The sequence below is a fragment of the Barbus barbus genome, assembly GCF_936440315.1.
Source record: "Barbus barbus genome assembly, chromosome: 23".
Lineage (NCBI taxonomy): Eukaryota > Metazoa > Chordata > Actinopteri > Cypriniformes > Cyprinidae > Barbus > Barbus barbus.
Window position 1 is genome coordinate 20,476,704 of NC_136751.1, and position 16,054 is coordinate 20,492,757.

Below are 16,054 nucleotides of genomic sequence, written 5' to 3' on the forward strand. Positions count from 1 at the left end.
AGTGTGGCTATCAACAAAATTGAAACATTTTATTAGCCAGTTAGGCCTCTGACTACCATAACTCACAAAAAGCATAAACCATTAAATGTTCACAAACACCTAATTTTCTGCTTAAATTATGTCTAGATAAACAATTTGTCAGGAAAACACTTAATAATGTTTACTAATGTGACAAATCACTAATTAAAGCCTCAGCTAGCTGGGTTTGTGTCACAAACAACAACACTCCAAAGAGCAGCAATGAAGTGATTCCCACTGTGTTTAGACAACAGAGTTCATTTGTGCCTGTCAGGAAGACAAAGTCTGTACTACAGTACTCCAAAAAGGTTATGTGGGCTGACATGTCAAGGTGCACATTGACAGGCAATCCAGAGGGATGCGGGGAGACGTGACCACCATAACCTTCAGGATTTGCAACCACCCTAACTAGAAGATCCTCAACTAAACCAAGGTCTTCTTTCCCTTCTGCTGAAAATGTAAGCAAGCTTGAAATGTACCGAGACAAACACACAGCAGATACCATATACGTATGAAGCAAGCATTAATCACTTCAACTTATCACAGTAACAGCATGTAAACATAATAAAATGCATTTGCTGACGGCACAGAACGAGCAAATCTAATCAATTAGCACAAAATCTGGAAATTAACCAGCATAAACAAAACAAACTGCGGGACGCAGAGTGAAATGTTGAGCTTCAGGAGACAGTTAATACTCCAAACAGCCTGTAGCTATGACTCTGCAGCAGAAAGCTAACATAAATCATTACTCAAATTCACTTGATGGGCTATTTTTGTGCTGTTTAATCAAACATAACCAGCCATGATGAAGCTTCGTTTCCGCCATGTTGTTGTCGGGAGAAACTAGGTAACTGTCTCACATGCTAACGCGACCTAACCCACATCCCAGCTTCACAGATGATGAAGACACCTTCTTCTTCATCAGACTATCAACAGCCTGCCCTGAATACATATGAAACACAGCAACACGTCGCAATGTAGTCTCCGGTGTAACAGTTACTTAAATTGGGCTTGTATGCTCGTGGTTAGCTTACTAAGCTAGTGTGACCAGGAACAAGGGGGCTATAATAAAAATGGAGTGATTTGCAATATTATTATTGTACTTTATATGTGACATGGGTTGTCATATGTTAGGATGCAAACATTTTGACAATACAAATGTAGTTTTGTAAAGCAAAGCGCATATAATGGGACTTATCGGTCTGATTTTGTATGCAGGTGAACTAGAAGCTGGTTAAGCATCTTATGTCATTACTGGATGTGTTAAGGACAGGGAAAAGGCTGGGTTGACGCAAACCTTCTCCGTCATATCTGTGATCATGACCATATATTTATTTTGTTGGCGTAACAACAAATCAGTTTGTTTTAAAGGGCAGCTGATGCATTTTTTCACGTCTCTCGTGTTGTCAACGGGGGGCAAAGTTTCCCGGAGCGATGTAAAAATCTCCTCTTTTGTTATAAGGGTTGATCTGAGCTCAGGGGAAGCCCTGAAAACACTTACCTGGATGACCTCGTTGACCTCCCTGATACACTCCACCATATGCTGCAGGATCTGTTCGGCGGTTAGCACCTCAAAGCGGTAGTCTTCCTCATCCTGCCCAGGCCCGAGGCCGCTGCCTCCCGTCTCCCCGCAGTCGTCCCGCTCTCCACCGGCCACAACGGGATCAACCAACTCCACCTCGCCGAGCTCCAGGGTGTCGTCGGCGGTCTCCTCTTCGCCGCTGTCTTCGCTGCATTCCTCTTCCTCGTCGTCGAATTCATAATTGTAACCCTCGTCTGAGTCCATGACTGGGTTGCGTTTAATGTAGCGACACGCCAAGTGGGATAAGTTTGATGTGTATTATTTGGCATATAGAGCAAAAGAAAACGAGAATACTTCTTTAGCTTGCTAGCATTCCAGTTTTTCTAGGAGCAGAGAAAACAACAACATAAGAGCGACGCTGCTGCTGGGCCAACAAAGAGACGCAGCGTCACGGGCCGACGCTGGGTGACGTCACGTGCGTGGCACAAACAAGACGTGTTTTAAAAGAAAGTTTTTAGGCTGCTACTGCTCACTTACTGAATTTCTTTAAAAATCTACATCAAAACATAAAACACATTTTATATTAATGAAGCAGTAAAAAAAAAAAGTTTTACTCAACTTTGCATGCTAAATTAAACTAAACATATGTTCTATTAAACATTGTTGTGGAAGAACTTGATATATATAGTATGATAAAACTGGGATGGGTGGGAATGATATTTGATGTTATATTTTATTTTAAAAATTACATTTTGCATTGAAAAGAACTGTTAATTCTATTTCGTAAACATCATATACATAAGTAAAATAGCCACTTTGCGTACCAAATTTCACACATTTTATAAAATTAAGTTGCATCAATCATTGTATTGCAAATTTGTGGCATAGTTTTCTCTTTTTATTCTTTGTGTATTATTATTAATTTGTCCTGTAAATTATTGCACTTTTACATCTTCAATAAATAATATATATTTTTAATAAGTTTCCTTCAAAACAGTTTAGGGAAAGGAACCATATATGTATGGATTTTGGTATACATTGTACATGCCCGTGCACAACTATTAAATAGAAGAACAAATACGCAATTCAAACTAGAGTCTTAATCAGGGCTCGAATTGAATCGAAAAAAATGACCAAAAGCATCCCCTCTGTAAAACCACCATCCCCTTTGGATTATCAATTTTGTGTATTAAGTCAAACTTATCATGCACATGAAATGTTAAAATTCTCTATGTATGATAATTTACGAACTAAATAAGGGCGATTGGCCAATAACATTGCCAGCACAAAAACACATTCAGCAAAATATTGTTTAATTATCAATACTGACCAAAATTCCTCTTTCAGGCCCCAGAAGGGCAAAAAAAACGTATAAATAATAGTTTATTTAATAAGGTTAATTTTTTATTAAATAGAAACCTTTTTAAAAATTAGACCAATTTTATAATCATTGTGTAAAATTAGCCACAGGACCACATCCCCATTGAATTTTTTTTTACAATTCGACTACTGGTCTTAATAATACAATCTATATTATAATATAGCTTATATGTTATGGTAGCATAGATAAATAAACAAGATTTCCTTTCTCTCAGGTCAGTATTAAAACCATAACAGACCTGACCTGTTTCTGTGGGGTGCCTCTCTTGGTATTATCTTTTCAAAGTATGGAATTCTGTCAACTTGAAACACTTACCGCTTGATTTACTAAAAGTTCATTAAATAGAAAAAGCAAAATGAACAGCTACATCTAAGTGAGACTATGTAATGGTCCGGATATTCCTGCGCTGTCCTGTAACTCAAAGAGGCGGAACTGAATAAAAGGAACGTGTCTTCTACCGAACACATTTCGAACAGGTTCGCGTTCTCCTGTTGCCGTGGCAGCAGCGACTTCAGGAAGAACGTTCGGGCGATTAATGATGGATGCTCGAGAGACAGGTAACTGATTTCTTTAAAATATTAATATAATTTTGAGTTAAAAGCAATCCACTGTATTTCCTATGCCACAAATCCAAGCGTTTGATCCAAGCGTCTTTAAAGCTCCAGTGGGCCAGCCATGCACCTGCACTTCTACCAGCTAGCTTATGGAAATCTGGCAGACTAGTTTCAGAATTGGGATCAGATCTATAACTCGATGCATTGAAAATGCTGGCTGTGTCTTTGTAACGTTATGTAAACTTCTCTATCTGAACTTTCTATGAAACCCAAAAGATCTGCTGGGTGGCAATGAGAACATAGTCGAAATGCAGAATTTGGAAGAAGAGGACTTTGCTGTTTCAATGTAAGAAAAATAGTCTGTTTTCTTGAGTGAAATGCGTTTATATTTCTCGAAATTACAATTTTTCTTCTTTTACTTTGCCTCTACAGATCATCAGATGCTGATGCAGAATTTGACATGGTTATTGGGAACATTGAGGATATTATAATGGGTATTTATACGTCGATTATTCTATTAAATTGTCCACACTTATGACAACAACTGTTAATCTTTTAATATCCATCTATATTATGTGTGAATATCACATAATCTGTCAAGAACGTGCCCTAGTTCATTTTTGTTGGAAATTGTATTTAATATTAATTGTTTTAATTTATTAATGCAAAAAAGAATGTATATTTCTTCCTTTTTTCTTATGGTTTAGGATGAAATGGGACCTAGATATGTATTCATGAAATTCACTCATCCAAATTATAACTGACACATGCAATTTTTTCCACAGAGGATGAATTCCAACATCTTCAGCAGTCTTTCATGGAGAAATATTACCTTGAGTTTGATGACTCTGAGGAGAACAAACTCAGCTATACGCCCATTTTTAATGAATATGTATGTGGTACTTTGTTTTATCACACATTTATGACCCTTGTAGAGATGGAGGTGGGGTATTTAACTCTCACTTATTAAATTTTGCTATCTCAGATTGAAGTCCTAGAAAAACATCTGGAACAGCAGTTGGTAGAGCGAATTCCTGGATTCAACATGGATGCCTTCACCCATTCACTTAAGTATGCCATATGAATTCATCCCTTTTTCTGGGCCTGAGACAGTGACTTACAGTATTTCTTTTACACTGACAATATCATATATACTGTTAAATACACCAAACTAATTATCAAAATAAACAATACGAATAATAGCAATTCAGTCTTACGTCAGTAAAAAACATGGGTTTTCAGACTTTAAGATGCTACAGACTCTCAAAAATGATCATCCTTGTATGAAGGGCCACTTCCTAAAATTTAGAAGGCTGTATTCAGTATTTTCATGTATAAAGACCCCATTTATACTGTGAAAAATTTCATGTATATTTTCATGTGGAAAAACGTGACCCCTGGTCTTAAGTGTCTTATTGTAATACAAATAACTTACCACTAGATGGAGGTATTTGCACAGAACATTGCGACCTACATAATTTTTTGTTTATTTGTAATCCTTCTTTTCTCAATTAGACAGCACAAAGATGAAGTCTCAGGTGACATACTTGACATGCTGCTCACTTTCACCGACTTTATGGCCTTTAAAGAGATGTTCATTGATTACAGAGCAGTAAGTAAAAATCTGTTCTTTTCTTTATACTACAAAATATAGGTTTCATAATGTAAAATAATGTTAATTTGGAATGTGTTACAGTTCAGAGAAAGTAATTCTTGTCTATAGTAAAATAACCTGCCACGTAATCACCTACTACAATAAAACTTTGGCCTACTTTTCTTCTATCATGAACAGAAGCTATAAACCTGCCATAGACTGGCAGAAACTTATTTGGCGCCTTCTTTTGTAGGAAAAGGAGGGCAGAGGATTGGACCTTAGTACCGGACTGGTGGTGAAATCTTTCAATTCTGCTTCCGCTTCTGCTTCACCTCTGACCTCTAGCATGGCCTCACAATCCAGCTGAACCAATGGGCATCTCATGTAAATGAACTTGATCAGTCAACACATATGATTATAAAACAAACAGCCACTGTTATAGTAACTTGACAGAGGGAAATCTGTGTTTAATTTAGGTTAATGTTTAAACGTAATGTTCGGGATAACTGTCAGTTTATCCGGTACGACTCATTTAACAGTGTTCAACTGTCACAAAATCCACTCAGTCTGGATCAGTCTTTCATATCTTGTTGACCTTCAGGGCAGCAAAACACTATTGCTGTTTCTGAACAAAATGATGTAGAAAGCTGCCACTTTATTGAACATTTTCATATAAAACTCCTTCATTTTAATGGTTAAATCCTTGTATATCATAATATACCAAAATAATTCCTTTCACTTGACAATCATAAAGGGCTTTTCGATATAAAAGTATTATACAATGTGCCTAATATGACAACAAATCTAAAAGACCCTTTTTCCATTCAAAAGACTTGCAAGTCTTTCCAAGTAAAATATTACAGAATTAAAAATAGTATTTAGTTACCAGAAACAATGTAAATAATCCAGTTTTTCATGCTTTTAATGTGATGCAGAGTCCATGTTTTGGATGGCTCTCATATATACTGAGTGTCAATAAGAAGGAAAGACTGATAAAAGCGTTTCAAAATACTTAGTTTTGTTGATGTATACAAATTTCAGCCTTTTTACTCCCTTCTTTACTTAGAATGTGTTGTTCTTACTAGATGAATGTTGCGTTATTGTGTACATTTGTTTATTATTTGTATATATAGACAGCTGAGCCTGTGTATGAAATAAATAAATACAATGGATCTTTATATTTTATCAAAACATTTTTATGCTCAAAACAATCAATTACATTCTTAAGCATAACTTTACACCTCACCACTCAAATACAAATTTGCTCAAGCCATTCAATGTATCTCAGAAAAATAGTACACTAAAAGTAGGGGCTGGTAAGATTTTAGTATGCGTGTTTTTTTTAAAGCTCTTAATGCTTACTCAGGCTGCATTTATTTGATCAAATATATATGGTGGCCAAGTGAGCTCAAAGCACTTTTTTTAAAAACATGCAAAATAAGAAAACATCTTCATCAATTTGGCAACATGTGCGCTGCAAATGCTCATGCTGCAAATAGGCCAGCTCGGAAATGTTTGAAGGAACCGCAAAGTGACAAACATGGCTGGGACATATTTATCAATGTTTGCTCTGAAAGGTGAGATTTGTTTATATTTTAACATCCTGATCATACAGTTTCCTAGTTATATCCATTTATTATTATTAGCCTAAATAAGCTGACAAAATACACAATTACTGTGATTGTAAAAGGCTATGTAAGCCTACTTTTACAACTTTCCTTACAAAAAACCTCTGGTCTATGGTTCTACTATTAAAGTTAATTAATACATTGATTACATAAAAACAAAAAATGGTTACTATAGTTAAACCATGGTAACCATGCACAAATTAACCATGTATTTACTACACTAACCATAGTTTAACCATGGTATTTGTACAACAGGTTGTAAAATTGTAATACGCAAAAAAAACTAAAACATTTTGTTGGGGTAATTTTATTGCGGTATGGGCATTTCTTTACGTGTTTGTGTTGTGAGCATTTGCAGCACATGCTGTCAAACTGATGATGTTTTGTTAATTTGCAGTGCGTCGAGTTCTCTCAGCCACCGTAAACGCATTAAAACCAGTAATATTGTGAAATGTTATTACAATTTAAAATAGTTGCACTTCAGGCATCCCAAGTTCGAGTCCCGGCTTGACCTCTCGATCTCATCCCAGCATTTAAAAAAAAATGTAAAATCTTTTGTAAGATTATAAATGTATTTACTGTCACTTTTCATTTCGTTCTTTAAAAAAAAAAAAAAATCTTACTCACCCCAAGCCTGCTGCACATAAGCATACACACAATGTCCATGACAAAACCTTCAAGCAATTATGCTGGGCACCATTATACAGAAGGGTTGTCGGATGTTCCTGAAGAGGATTTTCAGCAGTGCCAAATAATCTGAGTAATATCCCCTTCGAAGTGTCCTCACACAGCGACTGAAATGTTAATCAGAGGATGGTCTACACAGGCACTGTACTCGCCACTGCATTTTGCCCTTCACCCCTCCAGTCCAGATAGGCAAAGTAGCTGCTAGCTCCGTATAATAGAGTCACCACTATGGCAAAGAACTGAAAGAAAAGAACTATGGTAAAAATGACAATGTATACAGACCTTACATATAGCACTCATGTATAAGAAGTATGGAGTTCTCAAAATAAGATAAATGTCTCAGTGTGTGTGTGTGTGTGTGTTTTCATACAATAAACAATGGGGTTCAGTGTTGTTTTGGACTCCAATGATATTCATAGTATATGCTAAAACAGTCTTCAGAATATAAGAACGTAATCCTTAATAAAAGATAAACAGATAAATGATTTCAGGGCATGAAACTGTTTTACAGGAAAGTATATAAACTATGGAGGACCAAACCTGCATAAATTAAATATGAATAAATTAATGAATGAATAAATAAATATATTAATGAATAAATAGATAAATAAATAAATGTGATAATAGGAAAATAAATAAATGAATAAACTACTTGATAAAATAAATGATTAATTTGTAATAAAATAAATCCCCCCCCCTTAATTTATTTTCTGCTTTTAGACATTTGTAAACATTTTTTTAACTTTTATTTTTTCACTAATTATTTTTTATGTATTTGTATTATTTTGAGATTTATTCATATATTTATGCATTCACTTTTTTAGAATGATTTATTTCCACATGTATTTATTTATTCATTCATTTATTTTTACTTTTCCGTGTGTAACATGGAAATGAGGAAGGTGGTCCTTGTGTAGCTTCAGTGCATCATTGGTTGAGAGCTCACGCGTCACATTGTCAGGCCAGCTAAGCGATAGAGATGAGAGTTTTCAAAGAAAATAGCAGCAAGCAGTAATTCGTTGTCCAGTTTGCTACGGGATGTGGCAGATCAGCTGGAGAGTTGTAAGTTATTTTCACAGAACGTTATTCGCATTAGTGCCAAAATATTTTCCAGAAATAAAAACAGGAAGCTGAAGCTACTTATCAGGGCTTGACAGTGCGAGCATTTCACTCGCATTTGCGACTAAAAATAGATGTGTGCGAACTGGAAAATGTATTTAGGAGCACAAGTGCGAATACAAAAAATACAAAACAGCCTAACTTATACAGTAGCCTATAACAAACGTATTAATTTATTCTGTTTATTTATGGAAAAATTGCGATGCAGCCTCATATGATTACTTTAGAACTTTAAAAAGGCAACGGTTTAATTTAAATGAGCACAGATGAGAAGAAAAGCGGAGTGACTTAAAGTGAAGACGCGCTGAATGACGCACATTCGCCACTAGAGGGCGCTGCCGCTGCCGTTACCCCGGTAACCCAGTAAACAAATCAGCTGCGCTACTTTCCTAAAACTGTGTAAATAATGTTTCACACTTAGTCATTTAGATATTTATATTCGCTTTAGTCTTCACAATAGCATCAAATAATTCTTACTTAAAGACTTAATGAGCTATTTATTTTCAAACATTGTTTCTAAGCTAAAACATGGCCCATCCACTGATCTATAATAGAGAACAGTGGGCCTATCTATATATCAACGACTGATTCGTTATTATTGTTCAGTAACACAAGTTCCATTAGTTAACATGAAAAAAACAATGACTGCATTTATTAATAATGCTATCTTAATTTCAACTTTTAATAATACATTATAAAATCAAAAGTTGTCTTAATATAATTCAATGGAGCTAACATTAAGTAACATAGTTGTATTTTTTATTAATCAACATTAACAAAGAATATTAACTACTGCAACAATTAGCTATTGCACATTTTTAGTTAATGTTAACCTGCTTTAACTAATGTTAACAAATGGGACCTTACTTACCTATTGTTCTTTCGTTCATTTGAACAATCTTTTGCACTCTAATCTTGAAACACTTGTTTACTTTATATTTTTATGTATTTTTTATAAAAGTCTTTTAGTAAATTATCTTTAATAAAGTTATTTAACCTGTTAGGAGGACAACACTTTTTTTCACTTAGAAATTATATATTGTGATTTAAAAACAAAAACATATACCGTGACAAAAGCTTCAATGATTTATTGTGAAAATTTTATACCGATACAGTTTAATAGGATTATAATTACATAATTAGCCTATTAAATAGCGTCTGAAGTAAAATTATTTAAAAACCTTGTGTACTTTCTGTATTCTGATCAATTAAATAATTGTGCTTGTAAATGTCTCTTTGTATCCCCTTATTAAGCTAAAACACCTAATTTGAAAAATTTGCATTGCGCCCCTAAATTTTTTTAATGCGCTCCTAAATTTTTTGACTTAGGAGCACATGTGCTCCTTGGGGAAAAGGTAAGCGTCAAGCCCTGCTTATGTGATCTCCCACAGCATCATCGACCTCGAGTCTGGAACTTCAGACCCTAGGGTGATGACACCCAGTTATTAGACTAGAAACCAACCATCCACTGGGTGTCTGACTCTGGGTGTCATCACCCTAGGGTCTGATGTCGATGGTTCCAGACTTCAGCTTCCTGTTTTTATTTCTGGAAAATATTTCTGCACTAATGCGAATAACATTCTGTGAAAATAACTTACAACTCTCCAGCTGATCTGCCACATCCCGTAGCAAACTGGACAACGAATTACTACTTGCTGCTATTTTCTTTGAAAACTCTCATCTCTATCGCTTAGCTGGCCTGACAATGTGACGCGTGAGCTCTCAACCAATGATGCACTGAAGCTACACAAGGACCACCTTCCTCATTTCCATGTTACACACGGAAAAGTAAAAATAAATGAATGAATAAATAAATAAATCTAAAAATAAATACAAGTGGGAATAAATCATTCTAGAAAAAATGAATGCATAAATATATAAATAAATCTCAAAATAATAAAAATACATTAAAAAAGAATGTGAAAAAAAAAAAGTTTAAAAAATGTTTAAAAATGTATACATGTCTAAAAGCAGAAAATAAATTAAGGGGAAAAAAATATTTTTATTACAAATTAATCATTTATTTTATCAAGTAGTTTATTCATTTATTTATTTTCCTATTATCACATTTATTTATCTATTTATTCATTATTTAATTTATGCAGGTTTGGTCCTCCATAATAAACAGCCATTGAGCAGATATGTAGAGTTAAAGATGTTGTAATAACTTCGAAACTGAAGCTGTTAACCTTTACACATGGAGGAGGTATAAACTGTGATTGCACTCCTCCACTGAAAGCATTACAGGTTTGTCATGTGCTTACCGCACAATTTCATGTGGACTCTGGCCGATGTGGTTTTTAAAGCCCTATAAAACACACATAGCACTCTACAACATTGCTTTTGAACTCATCTGACAGCTTCACATTGTAACCATCTACTAAAAGCCTTTCTACAAAACTGTATCGAGTATTTTAGTAAGTGATGAATAATGCTTTAACCAGACAAGTGAAGGTAATACTTCATATAAGATGTTCTAGCTTGAAACATATTGATTAATATTATTAATCATTATTTTTTTAAGAAAGCCCCATCTACACCACCATCAAAAGTTTAGAGCCAGTAAGATTTTTTAACGTTTTTGAAAGATGTCTCCCATGCAGGTTCATCTATTTGATCAAAAATTCTGTAAAATCAGTAACATTATAAAATATTATCAGATTTTAAAATAAATATTTTCTATTTTAATATGTGATTTATTTCTGTGATGGAAAAGATCCAGTGTCACATGATTCTTCAGAAATCATTCTAATTTGCTGATTTGATGCTCAAGAAAGATATCTTATTACAATCAAATTTGAAAATTTGTGCTGCTTAATATTTTTGTGGAAACCATGATACACATTTTTTGTCATTCTTTGAGTATTAATTTCTTAAGAAAAATGGTAGTTTAAATATGTGTTAGGTAGTAATTGAGTGTGTTACTGACATCTGAATCACCTGATCTGGGTGGGCAATGTGACACCATGCCGTTTCACAGATAAGCCTAACTTTACTTTAGAAATGAGGTAGGATGGACACACCTCTCTCAGCGCATAGCATTTGTGAATGTGTGTAGTGTGTGTTCAAGACATGTTTTCACTCACTGCAGAAGCTCCCAGATGACCATGCCAGGGATCCCACTGGATTGGGACAGATACTGCATCAGTCAAAAACGCTGTTATGTATAGAAGAGCTGCGACTACATAGAACACCATGAGCTACAAGGAGGAAAGGAAGACAGGATTACAAACTTGATTTAACTGACAAAGTCACAAATAATACAAGCTATCTTCTCCATTAGAGGAGAAAGTGTCTCACCACTAAAGGCCAGGGCACTGAGGGTAGACTCTGATAAAACCTCAACAACAGCACAACAAACAGGGCAAGGCTCAGGAGCCACAGTGTCACGCTGACAAACATCACCCAACCATAAGCAGCATACGAGATGTAGCGGGTGCTGGCGATCAGCGCCCACACCAGTAATCCAACAAACTAGACAGAAGATGGAGATCATATGTTAAGCATCAATGACAAAATACAGCCACTTGAAAATTCTGTTATCATTTGCTCAACCTCATGTCATTCCAAATTTATACAACTTTATTCCTTATTTGCGTAACTTGAAAGAAGATATTATGAAAGGACCCATGGAAAGTCATGTCTCCGAAACAGCACTGGACCCCACTGATTTCTTTGCATGGACAAAAAACACTGAGACATTTTCCAAAATATCAAAAATTCATGATGTATTATTCATCTGATAAAGGTCTCAGATTTCAGGCTATGTGTCTGACACAAGACAACAAACAACAAATTTGACTTGCTCCACAGAATCACAAAATCAAGACATATCAGGCCAAATATTCACTAAAATTCAATATTACATTTATATTTACTGACTTGGCAATGATTAGATAATGTATTTGTATTGAGGGGAGTGTTTTATTATGGTTATTGACTCAATGATCAGTGAGATGATACAATAAACATCATAAATACTGATATTTGCTGTACAGTTTAATCAGTAATTTATATTACAGACAAGTATTTTTCTGTACACTTTGTTCTGATTATAGCATGTTCATACCTGAATGTCGATATTTTGAGCAGAATGTAGTTTTTTATGTTCCTAAGTAACACAGAAACATAGACTTGTGGTTTACCTACATTTACTTCTATGTTGGCTCAGTGTAGGTGCACACTTGCACAGTATGAGCGCTACATCTACCTCTACGCAAACCCTGTACAAGCATGCAACCGTTTGCATAATATCCTAGTTATATGAAAAATAATGACCATAATTAATAGTACACGCCGAAATCTGGTTAGTTTTATTTTATCAGCCAATACCTACAGTCTCAGTTTTTCTCAAATACTGGCAATCTGGCATTGTTTTTGTTTTTTGAAGAAACTCAAAAGAAAAGTGGGTGTGAGAGTATTATGAAGGGAGAAATAAATCATTTTCATGAAGCTACAAAATATAAAACACTTATGTTAAATATACAACATATGCCAACGCATGGAAAGTGCAATATAATTTTTTCAACTCACAATCTCAGCTACAAGTAGGATACCAGGAATACTCCTGATGAAGTCCTGGTCTACCTTTGCTGGGATTCCAATACTTCTCTTAGGTTCACTGGAGCTGGTGTGAGTGTTGACATTCCCAGGAAAATCAGCCATTTCTTCTCAGTATGAAGAGTTGATTACATAAACTTTGAAAAAGAAAAAGGAAATAATGCAGCACAGTGGGGATACACCAGAACAGGTAATGCAGGTGTTGTCACTACCTAACAACAAAGTTTTTTTTGTCTCTCATTCACACCCTCCCCCACTCTCTCTCTCTCTACACCTTTGTACACCTACAATGTATTTACAGTGAGATCATGTTAGGCGATACTGTGTATCTAAGTAATAAATAACTTCAGTAAGAATAATAAAGTGAGAACCCTCTACCTTCCTCTTGAAAAAAAAAGGAACCAGCAAGACATAAAAACAATAGAAGTCAAAATTGGGGGTTAACACATTGCAGTGTTTCAAATGCCAGAATCATTCACAAATCAATTTACACAAAGATCACATCTCTTTTTTAATGACCCCTCTTAGTTTAGATGCACACAAGGTAGTAGTTTCTCAAGATATAATATATATATAAATAAAAGTAACAGCTACTTTTAACAGTCATAACATTCTAAGTAAAATTAAGACTTTTTATTATATGCTGAATACTCTTCCTGTATACAATGCTCATTGCTTTGAACCACTCACATTACAAAAAAACTGTAAAGATTCATTCATTAACGTCTTACATCTTTCACTAACCTGCACAAGTCAGTTTTGTACTGCAGTCGTTGACTCAGTTCATCTTTGGCCACTTGTCTACAGCGACCAGATGTAAAACTTTCATGTCATGTATTTTTGCCGTTTCTGTACTATTCTCTCCATGAGGTATGAAACGGCCTTTGGTCTGTTTTCTGAGTACGCGTCAGCTGTTCAACTACTGGGGACAAAAAAACATTGTTGTCAGAAGTGGGATTCGAACCCACGCCTCCAGAGGAGACTGCGACCTGAAACGCTAGCTGCCGAAGGATAGTCCGACAATATTTCGAAAATGTCAAGCAATGTTGAACTGCACAGCCAATCGCGTCGAAGCGCTATAACATTTGGGCCAATCGCATCGAAGCGCTATAACATTTCCAGCCAATCAAAAAGCGCGATTCTTAACATTTTCTTAACATTCGTGACATTTGACCAATCAGAGTACACGGGGATGTCGACGGCGCGTTGCCGCGCATCACCGCTAGGTGGAGGGGTCAGCGCTTCTAGTCAGGTGTCAATCAAATTGCCGAACCGCGCCGAAGGTGTACGAAAGAATGGCATAATCCTCAGGGGGCGTGTCAAAGGTCAAAAAAGTTCAGTACCGAAGTTCATGACCAGCGAGCATCATCGCCGCGCGGAGATCAGCATCATTTCACGGAGGACATCACTTTTGTTGATCAAATACAGCGGATTACGACAGGTAAGAGATTATCATCTAATTGCATTTTTTTTTTTTTTTAATTAGCGTGTCGTTTTTAATTATTCTTTCAAAACTGTTTCATCGAACTCGAGGAAAAATGTCTGGCAAACAATACAAATCGCATAAAGCGATGTCGGACGCTGAATGGATTTCGCGTCTTAAAAAGTTTGCCAGAACAGGAATTTGGCCATCAAATGAGGGTAACAGGCCAGCTCCTCGACAGAAGAAGTGGTTCCAGATTTATCAAAGGGTGAGTGAGTGTTTGTTACCTTTGCATGACTGAGAAATAAAAAAAGACTGTTTGTTGACTTGCATAATCGAACATTATTAGTATCTTTGTTTAATGTATTTGCATAACAGAACAACACACAAGGCTTCAGTACAAACATGTACCTGATCCCATTCATTAGAGCAATGCAATGTGATGGCTTACACCACTGTAAACCAGGTGTCATAATTGTTTATAGACATTTATGTTGATAATGTTGCAGGTATTTTGAGATTTATGTTCATGAAAAGCTACAGGAAAGATGTTTGTGTACTGGGAAATTCAGAGATTTGAGAAGGTGGGGGAAGGGATGGTGAATGAATGATGGTGGTTTGAAGGTGTGAAATGTTCCTCTCTTGTTTGTCTCTCCTTTAAAGAAAGATGCCAGCTGTAACATTATATATAAAATAAATAGTGACTCATGTCCTAGAAATGAATGTATTAATTATGAATGTAATGCTCTTTTAAGGGACTCACTTGTATGCATTACATTTGTTATAATGCTTACAGATTGAGAAATGTCCGATGCAGTCTCGTGGCCAGACAACCTTGCTTGGAGGTGTGCTGAAATGCATCTGTGGTTTTCACACTCCAAAGGTAACATTACTGTAGCAAGTATTTTTTGTTAGTATTATTTACTGAAATAGTTTTCTTTAAGAATTGTTATATGTATTTTTTTTTTTTTGGTTGTCTTAAGCACCCCACTGTCTCTACTGGACCAGCAGAAAGGGCGGTGGAACAAACTGCTGCTGCTGGAACAGCAAAGAAGGCCATGGGGACAAATCAGCCTGGCACCCCGCCCCAGCCCCAGCCTACTGCACCCGTGGCAAAAATAGTTGCACCACAGTTGTCAATGGTAAGAATTACAATTTAATTTTTTTAAAGCATTGAAGTATGTGTTCAGTTCAAATTCGAGGAAGTACAGAAAGTAAGAATAAAAAAAAGAAAAAGCAAGAAAACTATGAGAGGGTGGCTTAGACCTGCTAATTTTCACACCTTTTGTACAATGGGGGCAGTTGCTGTCTGCTGATTGGTCGGTTTGAATGTCTCAGATTTGGTTTAAGTCACATGGTCAAGGATAAAAGAGAAATGTAACCTGTGTGCTTTCTCTCTTTCATCTCTGGGCTCTACTCTTGGATTGCCCTCTTCCTCTCTAACTGAGCTCTGCCTGGGTTGAAGGTCGCTGAGCTAGACTCATGTCCCTCATGGCATCTCTCTCTGTACTTCTCATGTGGTAAAGCTACTTTTTCTCTTTTTCATTCTCTATCTCAGGTAACAT

The 16,054-nt window shown here is 35.8% G+C and overlaps 4 protein-coding genes across 5 annotated transcripts in view; 2 read left to right on the top strand and 2 right to left on the bottom strand.

Annotated features, from left to right (window-relative positions):
* Nucleotides 1–2,010, bottom strand: part of LOC306842538 (E3 ubiquitin-protein ligase arih1) — a 16,802-nt gene extending 14,792 nt beyond the window's left edge. Inside the window, exon 1 of the mRNA XM_079373468.1 lies at nt 1,523–2,010. Within this exon, the coding sequence (XP_079229594.1) occupies nt 1,523–1,807 (285 nt within the window). The 5' untranslated portion in view covers nt 1,808–2,010. The remainder of the gene's footprint in view (nt 1–1,522) is intronic.
* LOC306842539 (ADP-ribosylation factor-like protein 2-binding protein) lies at nt 1,985–6,795 on the top strand. Its single transcript, XM_079373469.1, has 7 exons — nt 1,985–3,481; nt 3,755–3,824; nt 3,911–3,972; nt 4,264–4,370; nt 4,464–4,549; nt 4,994–5,090; nt 5,326–6,795. Exons 1-7 carry the CDS (start codon nt 3,460–3,462, stop codon nt 5,437–5,439), a joined length of 558 nt encoding a protein of 185 aa, XP_079229595.1. The 5' UTR covers nt 1,985–3,459; the 3' UTR covers nt 5,440–6,795.
* The window catches only part of LOC306842540 (plasmolipin-like), a 22,519-nt gene continuing 12,721 nt past the window's right edge, over nt 6,257–16,054 (bottom strand). The window contains exons 4-8 of one of the 2 annotated variants that reach the window (XM_079373471.1): nt 13,798–13,988; nt 13,040–13,203; nt 11,807–11,980; nt 11,593–11,706; nt 6,257–7,626 (exon numbers count right to left, since the gene is read on the bottom strand). In XM_079373471.1, the coding sequence (XP_079229597.1) occupies nt 7,519–7,626; nt 11,593–11,706; nt 11,807–11,980; nt 13,040–13,171 (528 nt within the window). In that variant the 5' untranslated portion in view covers nt 13,172–13,203; nt 13,798–13,988 and the 3' untranslated portion in view covers nt 6,257–7,518. The remainder of the gene's footprint in view (nt 7,627–11,592; nt 11,707–11,806; nt 11,981–13,039; nt 13,204–13,797; nt 13,989–16,054) is intronic. The other variant, XM_079373470.1, reaches the window with a different exon arrangement.
* The window catches only part of LOC306842537 (uncharacterized protein), an 8,422-nt gene continuing 6,846 nt past the window's right edge, over nt 14,479–16,054 (top strand). The window contains exons 1-3 of the mRNA XM_079373467.1: nt 14,479–14,757; nt 15,286–15,372; nt 15,473–15,631. Coding sequence (XP_079229593.1) covers nt 14,605–14,757; nt 15,286–15,372; nt 15,473–15,631 — 399 coding nt within the window. The 5' untranslated portion in view covers nt 14,479–14,604. The remainder of the gene's footprint in view (nt 14,758–15,285; nt 15,373–15,472; nt 15,632–16,054) is intronic.

Excerpts from the sequence above, each read along its gene's own strand:
- LOC306842539 (XM_079373469.1), top strand. The coding sequence starts at position 3,460 with ATGATGGATGCTCGAGAGACAG. Across the intron at positions 3,482-3,754 it reads GATGGATGCTCGAGAGACAG|ATCTGCTGGGTGGCAATGAG; the intron begins GTAACTGATTTC and ends GAAACCCAAAAG. Across the intron at positions 5,091-5,325 it reads TGTTCATTGATTACAGAGCA|GAAAAGGAGGGCAGAGGATT; the intron begins GTAAGTAAAAAT and ends CTTCTTTTGTAG.